The sequence below is a fragment of the Plasmodium falciparum genome, assembly GCF_000002765.6.
Source record: "Plasmodium falciparum 3D7 genome assembly, chromosome: 13".
NCBI classification, from domain to species: domain Eukaryota; phylum Apicomplexa; class Aconoidasida; order Haemosporida; family Plasmodiidae; genus Plasmodium; species Plasmodium falciparum.
In genome coordinates this window covers 282,475-299,656 of record NC_004331.3, presented here as the reverse complement: position 1 = coordinate 299,656, position 17,182 = coordinate 282,475, and the positions used below count along the sequence as shown (strand labels likewise).

The following is a 17,182-nucleotide window of genomic DNA, read 5'->3' as shown; positions in this document are numbered from 1 at the left end:
TATAAATCCATAGTTATATAAAAACATGGTAAAACATTTCTGACGTTTCTTTTAATTATAATTATATGATAATAATATTATATTTTAAAAATTAATATTCCATTTTACATATATTATATATAAAGAGAATAAATTAAAAAAAATATTATATTTGAATATAAAAATAAACAATATATATAATGATATATATATATATAATATATATATATTTATTTATTTATATTATATATATAATTTATTAATATTGTGCCATAAAAAAAAAAAAAAAATATATATTTATATTTATTTATAAAATAAAATAGTTGGTATTCCATATATTGTGAAACAAGTGTGCCTATTTCTCTTTTGAAAAATAATATTTTATATCCCATCGAACATAATATTATATACATATATAATATATATATTATATATATTTCATTTTTTTTTTATTTGTTATAATTCATTTTCTTTTCTTTTTATTTTTTTCACCTTCATATTATCATATATACCAAATGAAAAGAAAAAAAAAATAATAAATAATAATTTTTAAGAGGAAAAATATAAAAGTAATAAAAAAAAAATATATATATTTAAATATATATGTATATATATATTATATATATATGTTTTATAATACATTTTATGTTATATATTAATTTTGTTTTTCTTTTTATGCAAAAAAAAAAAAAAAAAAAAAAATAATACTAAAAGGAAAAGAAAAAAATAGAGGTAAAATAAAAAATCTTGAATGTTTACAAAAATATATCGAACAAAATAATGAGGTAATTAAGAAAAACAAGAAAAATAAAATATATATATATATATATATATATTTATTTTATATTATATGATATATAATAATATGTAATAATATATGTATATATTTTATCGTTTGTAATATATTGTGAAAAGTTATAATAGTTAATATATATATTTTTTTTTTACTTATTGACTTTACGTTTTTGAATTTTGTTGATTTATAAATCTGTAAAATGATACATTAGTTATTATATATTATACTTTAACCCTATATGAAAATCATTAAAGTCATATAATATATATTTTTAAATATACTTTATTATATAAATATATAAATATATATATATATTTATATATACAAATATATATGTTGCTCCTTCTTAGTACATAATTTTGTGATTTATTGTGATATAATATAATTTACCGTTTAATATATTTGCTTGACATGTTTTAATATATACCTTATAAATTTTGTTTAGCACACACACATACATACATACATACATATATACATATATATATAATATATGTATCTTTATTTTTCTAATTAGTTACGATGGATAACAAGGAAAGCATAAAATTGTATGTGAAGAAAGTTATTGAACACAGAGAAATTGAGAGTAAAGTAAAGAAGTTAAGATTAGATATAAAAGAGTTAAATAAAAAATATGAGAAAACTGAAGATAATTTAAAGGCCTTACAAAGTGTAGGTCAAATAATAGGACAAGTATTAAAACAGCTAGAAGATGAGAAATTTATTGTGAAAGCTTCTAGTGGTCCTAGATATGTAGTAGGATGTAAATCTAAAATTAATAAAAGTAAATTAGTAATAGGTACAAGAGTATCATTAGATATGACAACATTAACGGTTATGAAAAGATTACCATGTGAAGTGGATCCTTTAGTTTTTAATATGATAAGTGATATAGATAAAAGTGAAAATAGTACAAACAAAGTTAATTATAATCAAATAGGTGGGTTAAGTGAGCAGATAAGACAGATGAGAGAAGTAGTAGAGTTACCTATACTTAATCCTTATTTATATAAAAGAGTTGGAATAAAAACACCTAAAGGTGTTTTATTATATGGTCCTCCAGGTACAGGGAAAACATTATTAGCAAGAGCAATGGCATCTAACATTAATTGTAATTTTATGAGAATTGTTGTATCAGCTATTGTAGATAAATATATAGGAGAAAGTGCACGTATTATTAGAGAGATGTTTAATTATGCAAAGGAACATCAACCATGTATTATTTTTATGGATGAAATTGATGCTATAGGAGGTAGAAGATTTTCTCAAGGTACTTCAGCTGATAGAGAAATACAGAGAACGCTTATGGAATTATTAAATCACCTAGATGGATTTGAAGAATTAGGTAATGTCAAAATTATTATGGCTACTAATCGACCAGATGTATTAGATCCTGCTTTAGTTAGACCAGGAAGATTAGATAGAAAAATTGAAATACCATTACCAAATGAAACAGCCAGAATAGAAATACTTAAAATACATGCTAATAAAATGACTAAACTAGGAGATATAGATTATGAATCTGTATGTAGATTGTGTGATGGATTTAATGGTGCTGATTTAAGAAATGTTTGTACGGAAGCTGGTATGTTTGCAATTAGAGCTATGAGGGATTATGTTATAGAGGAAGATTTTTATAAAGCTGCCAGAAAAATAAGTGAAGGAAAAAAATTAGAGGGTAAAATTGAATATGAAAAAATATAAATTGGTTCAGCATAAAGCTTTTTATATGAAGAAAATATATAAAAAAAATAAAAAAAAAAAAAAAGAAAAAAAAAAAATAATAATGAAAATCTTCCTTATCAGATAATATAAAAATTATGTTTTATTTCTTTATATGTATATTGAAAAAGAAAAAGCTTACAAAAAAATAATATATTTTTTTAAATGATGACAGAACACATTACATTTATTAGAATTTGAACATTACAAAGATACTAAAATACATTTCAAGAATGAATAAATGAATATAAATATAAATATATATATGTGTACACATCCAAAATAGGCATACATAAATATATTATGCTATATTATATATATATATATATATATATTATATATATATATATATATTTTTCTTTTTTTTCTTTTTTTTTTTTTGTTTAATTATAATAGATAACTATGTTTCTTGTATATATATATATTTTTATATATATATAAATTTTTGAATTAAAAAAAAAAAAAAAAAAAAAAAAAAACATAAAAAAATTAAATATTTTGTTAAAATAAATAATTATGATACACATGTACAATGTTATTACCTGAAATATGTTATTCTTGTTTAAATTTTTTCTTATTTTTAATTTCATTCATCTCGAATTGTAGTATTTCTTCCTTACTATGATGAACCTAGCAAAATTTATATATATATATATATATAAAATATATATATGAATATATCAAATGATATCTCCTTTTTTTTTTTTTTTTTTTTTTTTTTTTTGATTTTTAACCTTCTTACAATCCAATTTTAAATAAACTATTGTTTCAAAATGGGGAGTTCTTGGGAATGTGTCCAAGGGTATAATATCTTTTATAATATAACTAAATGAAAAAAAAAAAAAAAAAAAAAAAAAAAAAGATATGTGAAAAGTAATATATCAATATAAAATTAGTACTTCATACTGCCTATAATTTATTTTATTATATCATTTTTATATTGTTTTATGTTCCCTTATTTCATTTCATTTATTTTATTTTATTTTATTTTATTTTTTGTCTTTCTTGAACTTCATTTACCCTAAATTAATCAAATGACTGATATCCTTAAATTGACTGTGCACATTGCATGATACATAAATTATATGCTTGCAACATAGTCCTCTTATCCACCTTCTAAATACCTGAAATATTTTTCATGTTGAAATAATTTTTTAATTGTTTATTATAAAAATAGAAAACATATACGGTTATAGGTAATATGCATATACAATATTTATTTCACATGTATATATTTACTTTTCCACATCCTTTTCGGGGGGGGTTAACAATTATCAAGTCTGGACTTGGCATCACGAATTCTTATAAAAGGAAAATAATAAAACAAACACAGATATATAAATATAAATTGTTAACGAAATTATAAATTTAAATAAATAAATAAATAAATATATATATATATATATAAGCAAAATATCCTTCATTTTTTAAATTGTAAAAATATATAAATATACAATCTTACCATTTTGTTTAAATTTGATCATATCGTTGTCATTCGAATATTCCATATCATTATTATTATTATTATTTATATATTCATCATTATGAACATTAGGATTTTTAAAAATATCTTTTGTTATAATATTATCATTATTTTCCTTAAATGTGTTAGTATTGAAATTGTTTAATTGTTCATAAATATAACGTGGTAAAGTACTATATGGGGACTGAATTTTCTAAAAAAAATAAAATATATGATATATTATATAAACGTATTAATACTAGCTAGTGTTATATAAATATATTATTTTAAAGAGAATAAAAACCTGTATGTTTTCCACAAGAATATTTTCATTATTTGTCTGTATAAATGTTAATCTAATATATTCTTTTATTTTATCATATAAATCAATTTTTTTTTCTTTAACAGTGTTAACAATATATCTTCTTATGTGTAAGTTTATTTGTTTTAAATTATGTTGATTAAATAGATCCATTTGTATACATCTAATATTTTTAATTTTATTTAGATTAATATTTTCTTCTAATGATTTTATATTATCTATAGAATAATCAATACTAATAACATGATCAAATAAATTTGCAAGAGGTATGGAATAAAAACCAATACCGCAGAATAAATCATATAAACATGTATTTGAAGAATTAATTTTATATTTTTCAATTATTTTAGAAATTATTCTAATAATATATTGATTTAAATATTGATTTGGCTGGAAAAATGTATTGGCTCCTAATTTATATATATATTTATTATATGAATGATATATATGATTTTGCCCATATAATAATATTTCTTTTTTGTTTTGCTTTAATTTATTTTTCTGTTCATTATATAAGACACCTTTGATCATTGGATTTTTTAATGCTAAATTGTTTGCTATGGTTATTAGATTTTTTTTAGTTTGAGTATTTGTTAATGTATAACCTATAAAATTTATTAATATTTGTTTTTCTTTATTATAATCACTAATTTTTATATCTACACTTTTAAGATATCCATTATTATTTATTTTATTAAATATATAGATATTATTTTTTATAAAATGTTCTTTTATTTCATTTTTAATCTGGGTATAAATATCTTGTATATATTTATCATGAATATAACAATTATTTATATCACAAATTTCATAACTATTTTTTTTATAAAATCCTATGGATAAATGATCAGTTACACAAAAATTAATAGATGATTTATTTCGGTAATTATAATCATTTGAATATATAAAGTTATATAATTTCGCATAATATATATTTCTCTTTTCTTCATTATTTTTTTCCTTTTGATAAATATTATGTAGTTTCTTTTTATTTCCATTTTCTTTTTGTATTGTTATATTATTGTATTCGTTATCTATTATATTATTATCATTATTTTTGAATTCATGTTTTTCATCTTCTTCGTCATATATAATATTCTTATTTATAACTTTATAGTTATTATTATTTAGATATCTTTCTTCCATAATATTTGCATTTTCCGAATCGTCTTGATCCTCATTATTTATATTATCATTTATATATTCAGATTTAATTTGTGATATTTCAATTAAATCTTGTTCCTTTTTTTCATTCAATGTAACAAAATTATGATCATCTTGTAAATAATTTTGATTACTATATAAAATATTTATATTATATTTTTCACATAAGGAAATCAATAAATTCCTCTTTAGCTGTTTTTCAAAATTATAATCAATGTGCTGAAACATACATCCTCCACATTTAGAAAAATGTTCACATTGTGGTGTTATTTCATATTTACTCTTTTTGGTTTTGCATAATACTTGAAAGCTTATCTTCTCTTTTTTCTTATTAATCTGTAGGACTTTTATATTCACCTGTTCCTCCGGAATTAATAAAAAATATTTCAAAAAAAATAATGAATGTTTTCTTGTAACATGCAGTGCAATTTCTCCATATCCTTTTGAATCAACATTGTGTACCTATAAAATGAACGATTATAAATAATGTGTAAAATATTATAATATATATATATATATATATATATATGTTTTCCTTTTTTTTTTTTTTTTAAACTAACTTTTACACCATGAAGGATTTGATTCTCATATATATTATTATATATATTATTTCTATAAATTTTGAACTTATCATATTCCTTACTTTTTGTAAGTGTTATTATTTTACTTTCACATACATCACTAATTCCCCTTTTCAATATTTGAGAATTAAAAAGTTTTCTTTTCAAATTGTTGAAAATGTAAACATTATAGAAATTTAAACAATACATTGTGCTCCATTTTTTATTTTGTTTTCCTTTTTTATAACTTGTAATAGTTTCATATTATTACTTACATTCAAAAGATAGAAAAAAACATTAAATGAATAAATAAACCAAAAAAAAAAAATATATATATATATATAAATATATTTTTAAAAACTTTTTCTTTTTCTTTTTCTTTTTTTTTTTCCTTTTTTTTCTTTTGGAGTAGGGAGGGGAAAAAATAAATTCAACAATGTTAAGTAGCTTTTTTCACATAATGCCTATTTTATTTATAAATATATAAATTCGTTAATATACATTTTGTATTTCTGTACCATTGAATGATTTTATTATATTTCAAAAAAAATAAAAAAAAATAGAACCTATAAGATTTATAAAACGAAAGTGTAAAGCGTTTCCACAAGATTTTTCTTTTATACATATTAAGCGTATATGTATTTTTTCTTTGTAAAATTTTATAAACCCTTTAAAATGTGTTATGGGTTTTATTTACTTTTTTAATAAAACTACAAAATTAATAGAACGAATAAAAACTCTTTTTTGCATAATATACAAAAAAAAAAAAAAAGAGTACCTATTATATTATTTAAAAAGGGAAACCATTATATGCATATGCACAACAAAGTTTTAGTTCTTTACAGATGTGGATAGATAAATTTATATTATCCCTTGCAAAGAATGTATCATGTCATTTTATTAGTCTACCACTTTTATTGAAAATAAAGAAAAAAAAAAACCTTTAAGATGTTTATGATTTCTCTTGGAAAAAATAAAAATATATTTTAGAAATAAAAATAGATCATAAATAATTTTACATATACATATAATATTAATAAGACTAACAAGGTACCAAAAATATCTTAATTAAAATTTATGTAACATGATTCGTTGCTTTTTTTTTTTTTTTTTTTTTTTAATTATATGAATTATAAAATATATTATGATTGATATAAATGGTAAAAAATTTGTTACATATAATATATATAAATATATATATTTTTTTTTCTTAATGTTTTTATAAATAATTTTCCAGAAAAAAATATTACAATTTTGCCTTTTCATGGGTAAATAAATATTAAAGATATAAAAATGTATATTAAATATTTGTGAACACACTCTTTTTATCATTATATTGTCTTGTTTTGTATTATTATTTTTTTTTAAATTTTTTTTTTGTAATTTGTTCTCTTTTTAAAGTAAGAATATGGAGTTATAAGAATTATATGCATATATAATTAAATAAGCAAATAAGTTATAAAATATACATTACATATATACACAATAGTCTCCTTAAAAATTATAATAATTTTTTTTATTTATTTATAATATTTAAGTATGTAATAATATTATAGTTCATTTGTATTACATTATAATGTGTAATATATATATATATAATATATTTATATATAGTAGTAATATTAAATATACAAATAATTAATATGTATTAATATATTATGTGCACATTTTATTTATTGATATAAATATATATTATATATATATATATATATATATATATATATTTGTTTTATTTTTTTGGGAGATTATAAGTTTTAAGGAGTTACCTAAAAAGATTTTTTCAATATACACTAATTTTTCTTTTAATATTTTACTTTTATTATTATTATTTTTTTTTATTCTTTATTGAAAGCATATTTTATGATATTTATAAATATTTTATTCAATATCTCATTGTGTGTTTATTAATATTTTTATGAATTTTCTTTTTCTTTTTTTTTTTTTTTTTTAATGAAATGATACTTATTTATATATTTGTTTATTTATTAATAAAATTATTACTGTTTTTTATATAATTTTTCTTATATTGTATCATTTTGAACACAAGTTTATATTAAGCTTTTAAGCAAAAGCTAATATGTGTTCAATTAAAAATAATATATAAAGAATTATATATATATATATATATATGTATATGATAAAAAAAAAAAAAAATATACAACTTGATATAATAACATATATATGTGTGTTTATGAGTAAAATTGTAATTATATATATATTCAATATATAATTTTATATATATGTTATAACAAACCTTTTTCTCCTAACACCCTGTTTTTTTATTTCTTTTTCCTTTATATAGTTTATAATGATAATTGTAAATATTATAAATTCACTTCATTTTCTTTTGTTTAAAAATAATACAAGATGCTTTATGTAAAATGAATTTTATTTTATTTTATTTTAGATTAGTTTTCATTCCTTAGAAAGTTATAACCTTTTTATGAATAAAACAGAAGAGATAATATAAGTTTTATGACTATACTTTTTTGTTGTTTTCACTGTTATTTTCTCATACGTATTTTTATTTTTTATTTTATTTTTTTTTTTGTATACGTGTGCGTATTGTTATATTATATATATAATATATATTTTTTTTTTTTTTTTCTTTTATAATTTTTACCTGTCTGTTCATAATTTATGTGTTAAAAATGAAATTATCGCTAGTAATTTTTTGTATAGTAATAATTTTTTTTAAGGAAAACATCAGTGTAAAAATAAAAACGAATGATACAGCTATATTTGATATAAACAAAGTGCTACAAAAAAAGCTAGCGGTTTTATACAGAAAAGGGAACAAATTAAACAATTATTTTTTTTCTTATATTGAGAAGAATGGGAAAAATAATAAATGTTATCGATACATACAAGAAGCCTTGTATGATCCAAATATACAAATAATGAAAAATGAAGTAATGAAATCATTTAATTATAGTAAGGACATATTAAAGAAGACATTTCACGATATTATAAACAAGTTATTTTTATATATAAAGAATGTGTTTTTAAAAAAATATTTTGTTTTTTTCTTATTATATTTAATAAATTTTAACTGTGATACATTAGCATCTCAAATGAATGATCCTTATATTTTAAATAATTACAATTTAGAATTGAATGCTTCACCAAGCATGTACAACTTGAAATATGAAGAAATTGGAATACCAATATCTAATAGTACTGTGAAAGGTTGGTTAATAAAACCAACGAAGAAAAGCAACAAATTATTTTTACTTTTACATGGATATAATAGTAATAGACAAGCATGTTTATTCTTTTTGAATATTTTGAAAAATTTAAATATTCACAATGATACTACCATATTTATTCCTGATATGAAAAATTTTAATGAAAGAGGAGTAGATGATATTTATAATATATTGAGTTATTTTAAAGATAATATGGGATTAAATGAGGTAAATATTTATACTCAGTCATCTACGAATTTACTCGTTTTATTATTATCAAAACATTATAAAAACAAAATAGCAAATAAATCAAAAGAAAAATTTATAAAAACTATTATTCCATATTCTACTGATAAGAACAAAAATAAGAATACAGAAAATATTATATATATAGATAAATATATTTTTGATTCTCCAATATTTAATTTACACAAAACTATAAATATGCATTTTAATTTAAGTGATATTGATAAAAAATTAAATGAGGAGAGGATGAAAAATAAACAGGAGATAAATTTACATGATAAAAAAAGTATCATGAATTATTTCCTTTCATTCTGTATGTGGTTATTAAATAATCAATTAAAAGGACATTTATACGATTATGATTTTAATAAAATAATTACAGAAAATGATATTAATACATCCAACATATATATATTACACCCATTAAATGATAATATCTCTTTATTAAATATATTATCCCAAGAAGTTAAAGAAAATAGAAGGTTTCCATTAAAAAATATATATATATTCAAAAATGGAAAGCATGCTAATATATATGGATCTGCCAAACGTGAATATAGCTTAATAGTTAAAAGGATATTGAAGGGATTCAATATTTTAGACTTCCTTTATTATATACCCCTGAGATCAAGGTTTTCTTCTCTTCCTTTCTAAAATGTGAAAGAAGATGAACGGATAAAATGGATAACGGAACATTTTGTATTTGTACATTTACAAGGAAGAACAAGTTTATAATAAAAATATTTGTAAAAAGGAAAATGTAGAATATTATAAATGAATAACAGAAAAGGTAGTATGAGTATATGTTGATATAGTAGTAGTGGAAACGAAGATAATAAATAAAAATTAGAACAAATTGTTATGAATTAAATTCAAACAATATATATATATATATATATATATAATATTAATAAAAAAAAAAAAAAAAAAAAACAATAGAAAAGAAAAATATATTTTATATATATATATTTTTCTTTTTTACCTAATCAAAAAACTTATATATTTATAAATATATATTGTAAATGTTTATTATATATATTTTTTATTTTTGTGTAATTTTATTTAAATCATTGTGTCATAAAAAAAAAAAAAAAATGATTTTTTTTTTTTTTTTTTGAAACCATATAAATATTTAAAATAAAAGGATAATTTCATATTTATGCTTTGTCTAAATTTTCTTTTTTTTTTTAAATTAATCTTTTTTTTTTTTTCTTCTTCTTCTTTCCTACACATTTTTATATATTTTCTTTTTCTTTTTCTTTTTCGTTTTATTGTTTATATATAATAATATATATATATATATATATATATATACATTATTAGATATGTTGAAGATTTTTCTGTTTATTTATAAATATATCCATTATAAAAATTTTATTATTTTTTTTTTTTTTTTTTAAAGCGTTGTTAAATAAACTTTTAAACAAAAAAATTATTTTTTTAAAAATTTATAAAAAAGAAAAATTATGTAATTTATCGTATTAGTTATTAATTATAAAGTAATATAAATATGTGTATAATGATATAAATGAATGTTGGAAATAATAAGAAAAAAAAAAAAAAAAAAAGAACAAAAAAAAGTATTCAATAATTATAATTTATAATTTTATTTTATAGTTTGATCTCTTAATGCAGTTACTAAGAAAATTTTCCTTTTTATCTATTTTTTTGTGCGTATCTTCTTCTTGATTTGGTAGACGGTAAATTGAGTACTCTCTTTTTATATGACTTTCTAGCTTTCCATTTAAAATATAGTAATTTTCTGGATGCATCATTTTCTTTAGATATAATAGTATCAGTAATATATATAGTATTATTAAAAACGTTATATGTATTTACATTTTTGAATGTATTAATGAAAAAATCTTTGGTAACGTTATTATTATCCATATCATATGTCATTAGGTGTACTTTAGGTTTTTGTTCTTGTGTTATTACATTTGTACAAATATTTCTACCATGAAAAATATGACATATATTTTTACTTTTTTTATTCTCTTCAATCAATTTTTTAAAACAGTTGACATTTTTTGTTAACAGGTTAAAAAGTTTCATTTGTATATTTTATTTACACAGTGGTACTATTAAAAATTAATGAGACAAAATAAATAAATTCATGTGATATAGTTGATATTTGCTTTAAGGGGTAATTTATTGAATGAAACAAAAAAAGGTAAAATGAACTGAACAAAATAATATCTTATAAAAAAAATATATACATATATATATATATATATATGTATTAATATTTTATTGGTTTTAATTTTATTTATTTTTTTTGTCATATATGAAAAAAAATTATATTCAAAATATATATCAATATATAAATAAATAAATATATATATATATATATATATATATATATATATATATATATATATATATTATAATCACTTTCTTTTCATATGCACATTTTTTATTAAAAGTGAAAAAATTTGTTGGATAAAAGATAACTTTTAAAAAAAGAAAAATAAAATAAGCATATATATTATATAATATTTTTTATAGTTTTTTTGCTTATATAAGGTAATGTAATTTTTAAAAACAAATTAACAAAATATATATGGACAAAAAAAAAAAAATATATATATATATATAATATATATAATGCTTCAACGATTTTTTCAAAACGTATGTAATAATATTTCCTACCAATGAGCAATTCTTTTTATTCTTTATTTTTTTATTTTATTTTATTTTTTCTTTTTCTTTTTCTTTTAATGGTTGAGATATATGTTAAGTTCATATGAAAGGTATGCTATTCTTTTGTTAAGGAAATTTTTTATCTTCGTTACAAACAGTCCCCTAATTTCAATAATTATACAAAAAAGTATTTGAAGAAGTATAAGAAAATTTACTAGAATGAAGAAAATATAATTTTTGTTATCATGAAAATAAAAGGGATCTTTTATTTCAAATAATTTTGTTATATACATAAGGAGTATTGTAAAAAATAAAATAAAACAATTATTGTATTTCCTAAGTTTTAAAAAGAAAAAATCCTGTAAATTTAATTTGCTCTGATTATTTAATATAAAGAATGTTATATCGATAACTTTTTGATCCATAATATTATTTTGTTGTTTATCATCTAATATATACATTTTATTTTTTTCAATTATATTGTTATTTATTATACCATATAAATTATCAGTTTTATTATTTATTTTATGATGTGTTGTATTTATTATTTTATTTTTTGTTTTTTCATTCTCTATATTTAAAGAAAGGTGATTTAAAATATCCTGTTGTATAGTATCGTGAAAATGTACATTACCTTTGTTTTGATTCAATGTATTATTTAAATTCTTATTAGATTTGTTGTAGGTATCAACATGTATCATGTTATATTCTTCATACGTATTTATTAAATTATTATTTTTAAAAAGTGCATTTTCTTTATAATCAAATGTATTTTTTTTAATTATATCTTCATTTTTTCCTATTTTATTAGAAGTGAAATATATAGTATGATCATTATTATGTAATGACATGTTTAAATTATTTATTTGTTGTTTGACAATATCTGAATTATTTAGATTTGTTGATTTGTCCTTTTGTTGATTGATTTTAGGTTGGTGGTCAAAATTATTTTTAAAGATCATATTATCATATTGAGGAAATAACTGATGTATAACATGTATTAAATTAATTTTATCCATATCCGAAATGTTATTTTTTATATTCTTTTTAAGAAAAAAATAAAAATAATTATTGATAAAGAATATATATATTTGAACTATTAAAATATATAGAATACAAAATATTCCTTTCATTTGTAATAATTGATTATTTTGTGAATGAAAAATATTGGTTTTTAAAAGTTTAAAAAATATTATAAGGTTCAATGTGTAAACAAATATATGTATAAATAAATACTTATGTTGAAAATTTATCATATTTGATATAGAACTATTAATTCTATGACATAAATATATATATGTATTAACCTTTTCTGTTATGCGTATTTCATTTTTATAATTAATAAATGTAGGAAATTTGAAGCAGAAATCCTTATGTTTTAATAATCTTATATTATCATTAATATTGTATTTATGTATATTTTTAAGCGAATTTTTTTTTTTTATTATTATTTTATAGTTATCATTCTTTTTACATTTAATATTGTTTATGTGTTTTTCATTTTTTGTTAAAATATATTTTTTTTGTTTTTCATTTGAGGTAGACATTTTTATGTTGTTCTCATCCTTTTTCTTATTTTTTAAGGTTTTATATTCTTTGGTATTATATGTTTTAACTTTGTGTTGTGCATCTTTCTGTATATTTTTATTGAAAGAAAATGATTTATTTGTGAACGTATATAATTTTGTGTTTTCATATTTATTATTCTTCATATGTATATCATTATATTTATTAATATTTTTAAATATATTCTCTTTATGTTGATAAGTTTTTATATCCAAATATACCTTATCGTTTTTTTTTTCTCCGTATACATCTTCTTTACATTTATTTATATTTTGATATTCTTCATTATGTTCATTTTTTAAAGGTTTTATATTATTATTTTCTGATAAAAAATTCCGTGTTTTTTTTATTTCTCTTAATGTAGACAACATATTTCTTTTTACAAGTATTTCATTTTTCTTCATATGAGTTGATGATTTTTTTTTTTCTATTCTTTCTATGTTTCTATTTGCCATAATTTTATCCTTAACATTTGAAAAGGATGATTGATCACTTATTTCTTTTTTGTTACATATAGTTTTTGATGTATTAAAATTATTTATATTTTTCTTTATTATTTTATTTAAAGGGTTTATAGGGGGCACCTTTATTTTGAGAAGTTTTGTTTCGCATTTTTTTTCAAATATGTTTTTATTATTTTGTAATATATCCAAATCGTTTTGATATATCCATTTATCTGTTTCATTTCCTGAGTAAATTGATGATAAATTATTATCATACAAGTATTGCATTTGTTCATATATATAATTATCATTGCTGTATATATCGTTATAATATGTTTGATAAAATCCATCCTTTTTTTCTTTAACATTATATTTTTCTTTAACTGTAAAATTTGTTTCCTTATCTATAATGTTATTTTTATTGTATGATAATTTTTTCAAGGTCTCCTCTAATAATGTTGAGTTAAATTTTTTTTTTTTTTTAATATCAGCCTGCTCATTTGTATTTTTGTTTTGATCTGTATGATTGTGACAAAATGTAGATGGATTGGTTTCGTTTTTAGGGGATGAAATAATATTGTTGTCATCATTTTTTTCGATAAATGTATTATTTTCTATATGAATAGTTGGTTTGGTATGATTTTGTTCATTTATATTATTATATATTATTTTATAGAGTTCATTAATATAATTCTCATAATAATAATTATTATTATCGTTGTTATCATCATTATTGTTGATATTATCATCATCATTATTATTATCACGATTGTTATTATTATCATTATTATTATTATTATCAACATTGTTTTTATTATCATCATTATTGTTGATATTATCACCATTATTATTATTATTATTATCACCACTGTTTTTATTATCATCATTTGTCGGATTGATAATACTTACAAAAGTATTATTAGATAAAAATTTTTGATCTTTATCATCAGAATATATTTCCTTTTCATTTTCCTTAATATTCCTTTGTAGTAATATATGTTCATCATTATTCCATGTTGTATGATGTTTTTTATTACCTTGTTCGCTTGGAATATTATTTATAATATTATTATAATTTAATAAACCTTTTGATTCTTTATTTGATTCATTATAATCATCATGAAACCTTTCTGATGAATGTTCATCTTTATTGAAATAATTAACTTTGGATATATTTTTAAGATACTTGTGTTCATATATTTGTAATAAATTATCATAATACCAATAATTCTGTTTAATATCCTTTTTACTTTTATCTTTTTTATCAGCACTTTTTTTTATGGAATTGTACTTGCTTAATATATCATTTAGTTTTTTCTTTTTTTTTAAAATTTCTGATTCCTCAGAAGTTTCCTGTTCAATAGTATGATTATCCTTAAAATTGTCATCATAGTAAGTATTATTACATATATTATCAAGTATATTATAATTCTTGTTATAATAATTCTTTTTATTATTATCATCATCATCATCTTTTTTTTTATTATTTATATCTTTTTCATTTTGTACAGGTGGGTATACCACTACAGTCTTCGTTATTTCTTTTATTTGATCCTTTTTGTCATGGGGAGACAAATAGTCATTATTTTTATTATTATTAATTGGTGAGGAGAGTAAAATATTTTTTTTCGTTTCATTTATATTAATTTTATCCTTGTTAATAATTTTATTAAGAAGTGTACACTTTTCTTTTTTCTTTTTTTTTTTTCCAGGAGGATTTATAGGAAAAGAATCATTCATATGTGTAATGTCTTTTATATTTTTTAATGTACTACTCAATTTTATATTATCATGTTTTAATAAGTATGCCGAATTAGACATATTACTAGGAATAGTTTCTTTTGTTTTGTTTTTATCTACTTGAGTTCTTTTAACATTTTCATTGTTATTGAAAGTGTGAGATGATTTTATATTTTCCTTATATGAAAAGAGAAAATGAATTTTAGACTCATTTTTTAAATAAGATTTAAGTTTACAATTTTTCTTTTTCTTTCTTAAAATAAAGGCGTTATCTTGTAATTTACACACATTGTTATAATTGTCATTTTGATCATTTTTTTCGGTAGACAAATTTGTTAAAACACATTTCATTTTTTAATAAAAATATATAACTAAAATGTTATTTTTATTATGAATATATATATATATATATATATATATATATTTATTTATTTATATATATTATTTGAATAATATTGTATGGGCTAATATTTCCATGTAACATATTACATATATATATATATATAATATGTAATTCAAGGAACGATCAAAATATAAAAGAATAAAAAAAGGAAAAAAAACATAAAAAAAAAAAAAAAAAAGGACACTATTGGTTACAATAGTATACCTAGGATTAAAGTGTCCACATAATTTAAATAATTATTTTTATATATTATATATATATATATATTTTTTTTTTTTTTTAATACTATTTTTGGTTATGTGTGCACTATGAAAAACAAAATATATACATAAATACCAAAAAAAAAAAAATTAAAATATATGACAGATTTTTTTTTTTTCTTTTTTTTATTTGTATTTAAGAATACTTTAAATTATATTTGAATGACAAATTAAATATTAGGTTGTGTATTAAAATTTCCTCATTAGGATAATTTTATTATTGTATTTTAATTAGAACAAAATAAGGACAACTAATATAATTTTGTTGTTTTCAATATTTTGATACTGTAACCATATGGGTGTGAATTATATATATATATATATATATATATATACATATATTTTAAGAGAACCATTTGATAAATTATTAAATATTGTTAGAAAATAATATATATATATATATATTATTGTGAATAATATAATTTTATATGTCATAATTCTGTACACTTAAACGGTGCAAAAAGAAAAAAAAGAAAATAAAGTAAAGAATGTAACGTATAATAACTAATTAGAATAATGTTCAGGTTTATTAGAAAAGGGAAAAAAGAAAAGAATACATATTAATCAAAGTGTAGCATTACAATTTGTTGCTTTTATAAAAATATATTAAAGTTATATAATATTGTATATGATAATATAATAAAAATAATTAATTCATATAATGAAAAAATATAAATTATTAGAAATC

General features: G+C 18.3%; 5 protein-coding genes across 5 annotated transcripts; 2 read left to right on the top strand and 3 right to left on the bottom strand.

The window, feature by feature from the left end:
* Window positions 1-1,297: 1,297 nt before the first annotated feature.
* PF3D7_1306400 (26S protease regulatory subunit 10B, putative) lies at window positions 1,298-2,479 on the top strand (the record flags this gene model as incomplete). The annotated part of the gene is made up of 1 exon (XM_001349755.1): window positions 1,298-2,479. The coding sequence occupies one exon, from the start codon at window positions 1,298-1,300 to the stop codon at window positions 2,477-2,479; it is 1,182 nt and encodes a 393-aa protein (XP_001349791.1).
* A 570-nt stretch (window positions 2,480-3,049) lies between these two features.
* Window positions 3,050-6,215, bottom strand: PF3D7_1306300 (SAM dependent methyltransferase, putative; the record flags this gene model as incomplete). Its single annotated transcript, XM_002808953.1, has 7 exons — window positions 3,050-3,127; window positions 3,232-3,322; window positions 3,518-3,621; window positions 3,737-3,798; window positions 3,960-4,173; window positions 4,264-5,907; window positions 6,006-6,215. 7 exons carry the CDS (start codon window positions 6,213-6,215, stop codon window positions 3,050-3,052), a joined length of 2,403 nt encoding a protein of 800 aa, XP_002808999.1.
* A 2,441-nt stretch (window positions 6,216-8,656) lies between these two features.
* On the top strand, window positions 8,657-10,093 carry PF3D7_1306200 (conserved protein, unknown function; the record flags this gene model as incomplete). Its single annotated transcript, XM_001349753.1, has 1 exon — window positions 8,657-10,093. One exon carries the CDS (start codon window positions 8,657-8,659, stop codon window positions 10,091-10,093), a length of 1,437 nt encoding a protein of 478 aa, XP_001349789.1.
* A 1,002-nt stretch (window positions 10,094-11,095) lies between these two features.
* On the bottom strand, window positions 11,096-11,494 carry PF3D7_1306100 (conserved Plasmodium protein, unknown function; the record flags this gene model as incomplete). The annotated part of the gene is made up of 1 exon (XM_002808952.1): window positions 11,096-11,494. One exon carries the CDS (start codon window positions 11,492-11,494, stop codon window positions 11,096-11,098), a length of 399 nt encoding a protein of 132 aa, XP_002808998.1.
* A 662-nt stretch (window positions 11,495-12,156) lies between these two features.
* On the bottom strand, window positions 12,157-16,182 carry PF3D7_1306000 (conserved Plasmodium protein, unknown function; the record flags this gene model as incomplete). The annotated part of the gene is made up of 1 exon (XM_001349751.1): window positions 12,157-16,182. One exon carries the CDS (start codon window positions 16,180-16,182, stop codon window positions 12,157-12,159), a length of 4,026 nt encoding a protein of 1,341 aa, XP_001349787.1.
* Between the last annotated feature and the right edge of the window lie 1,000 nt (window positions 16,183-17,182).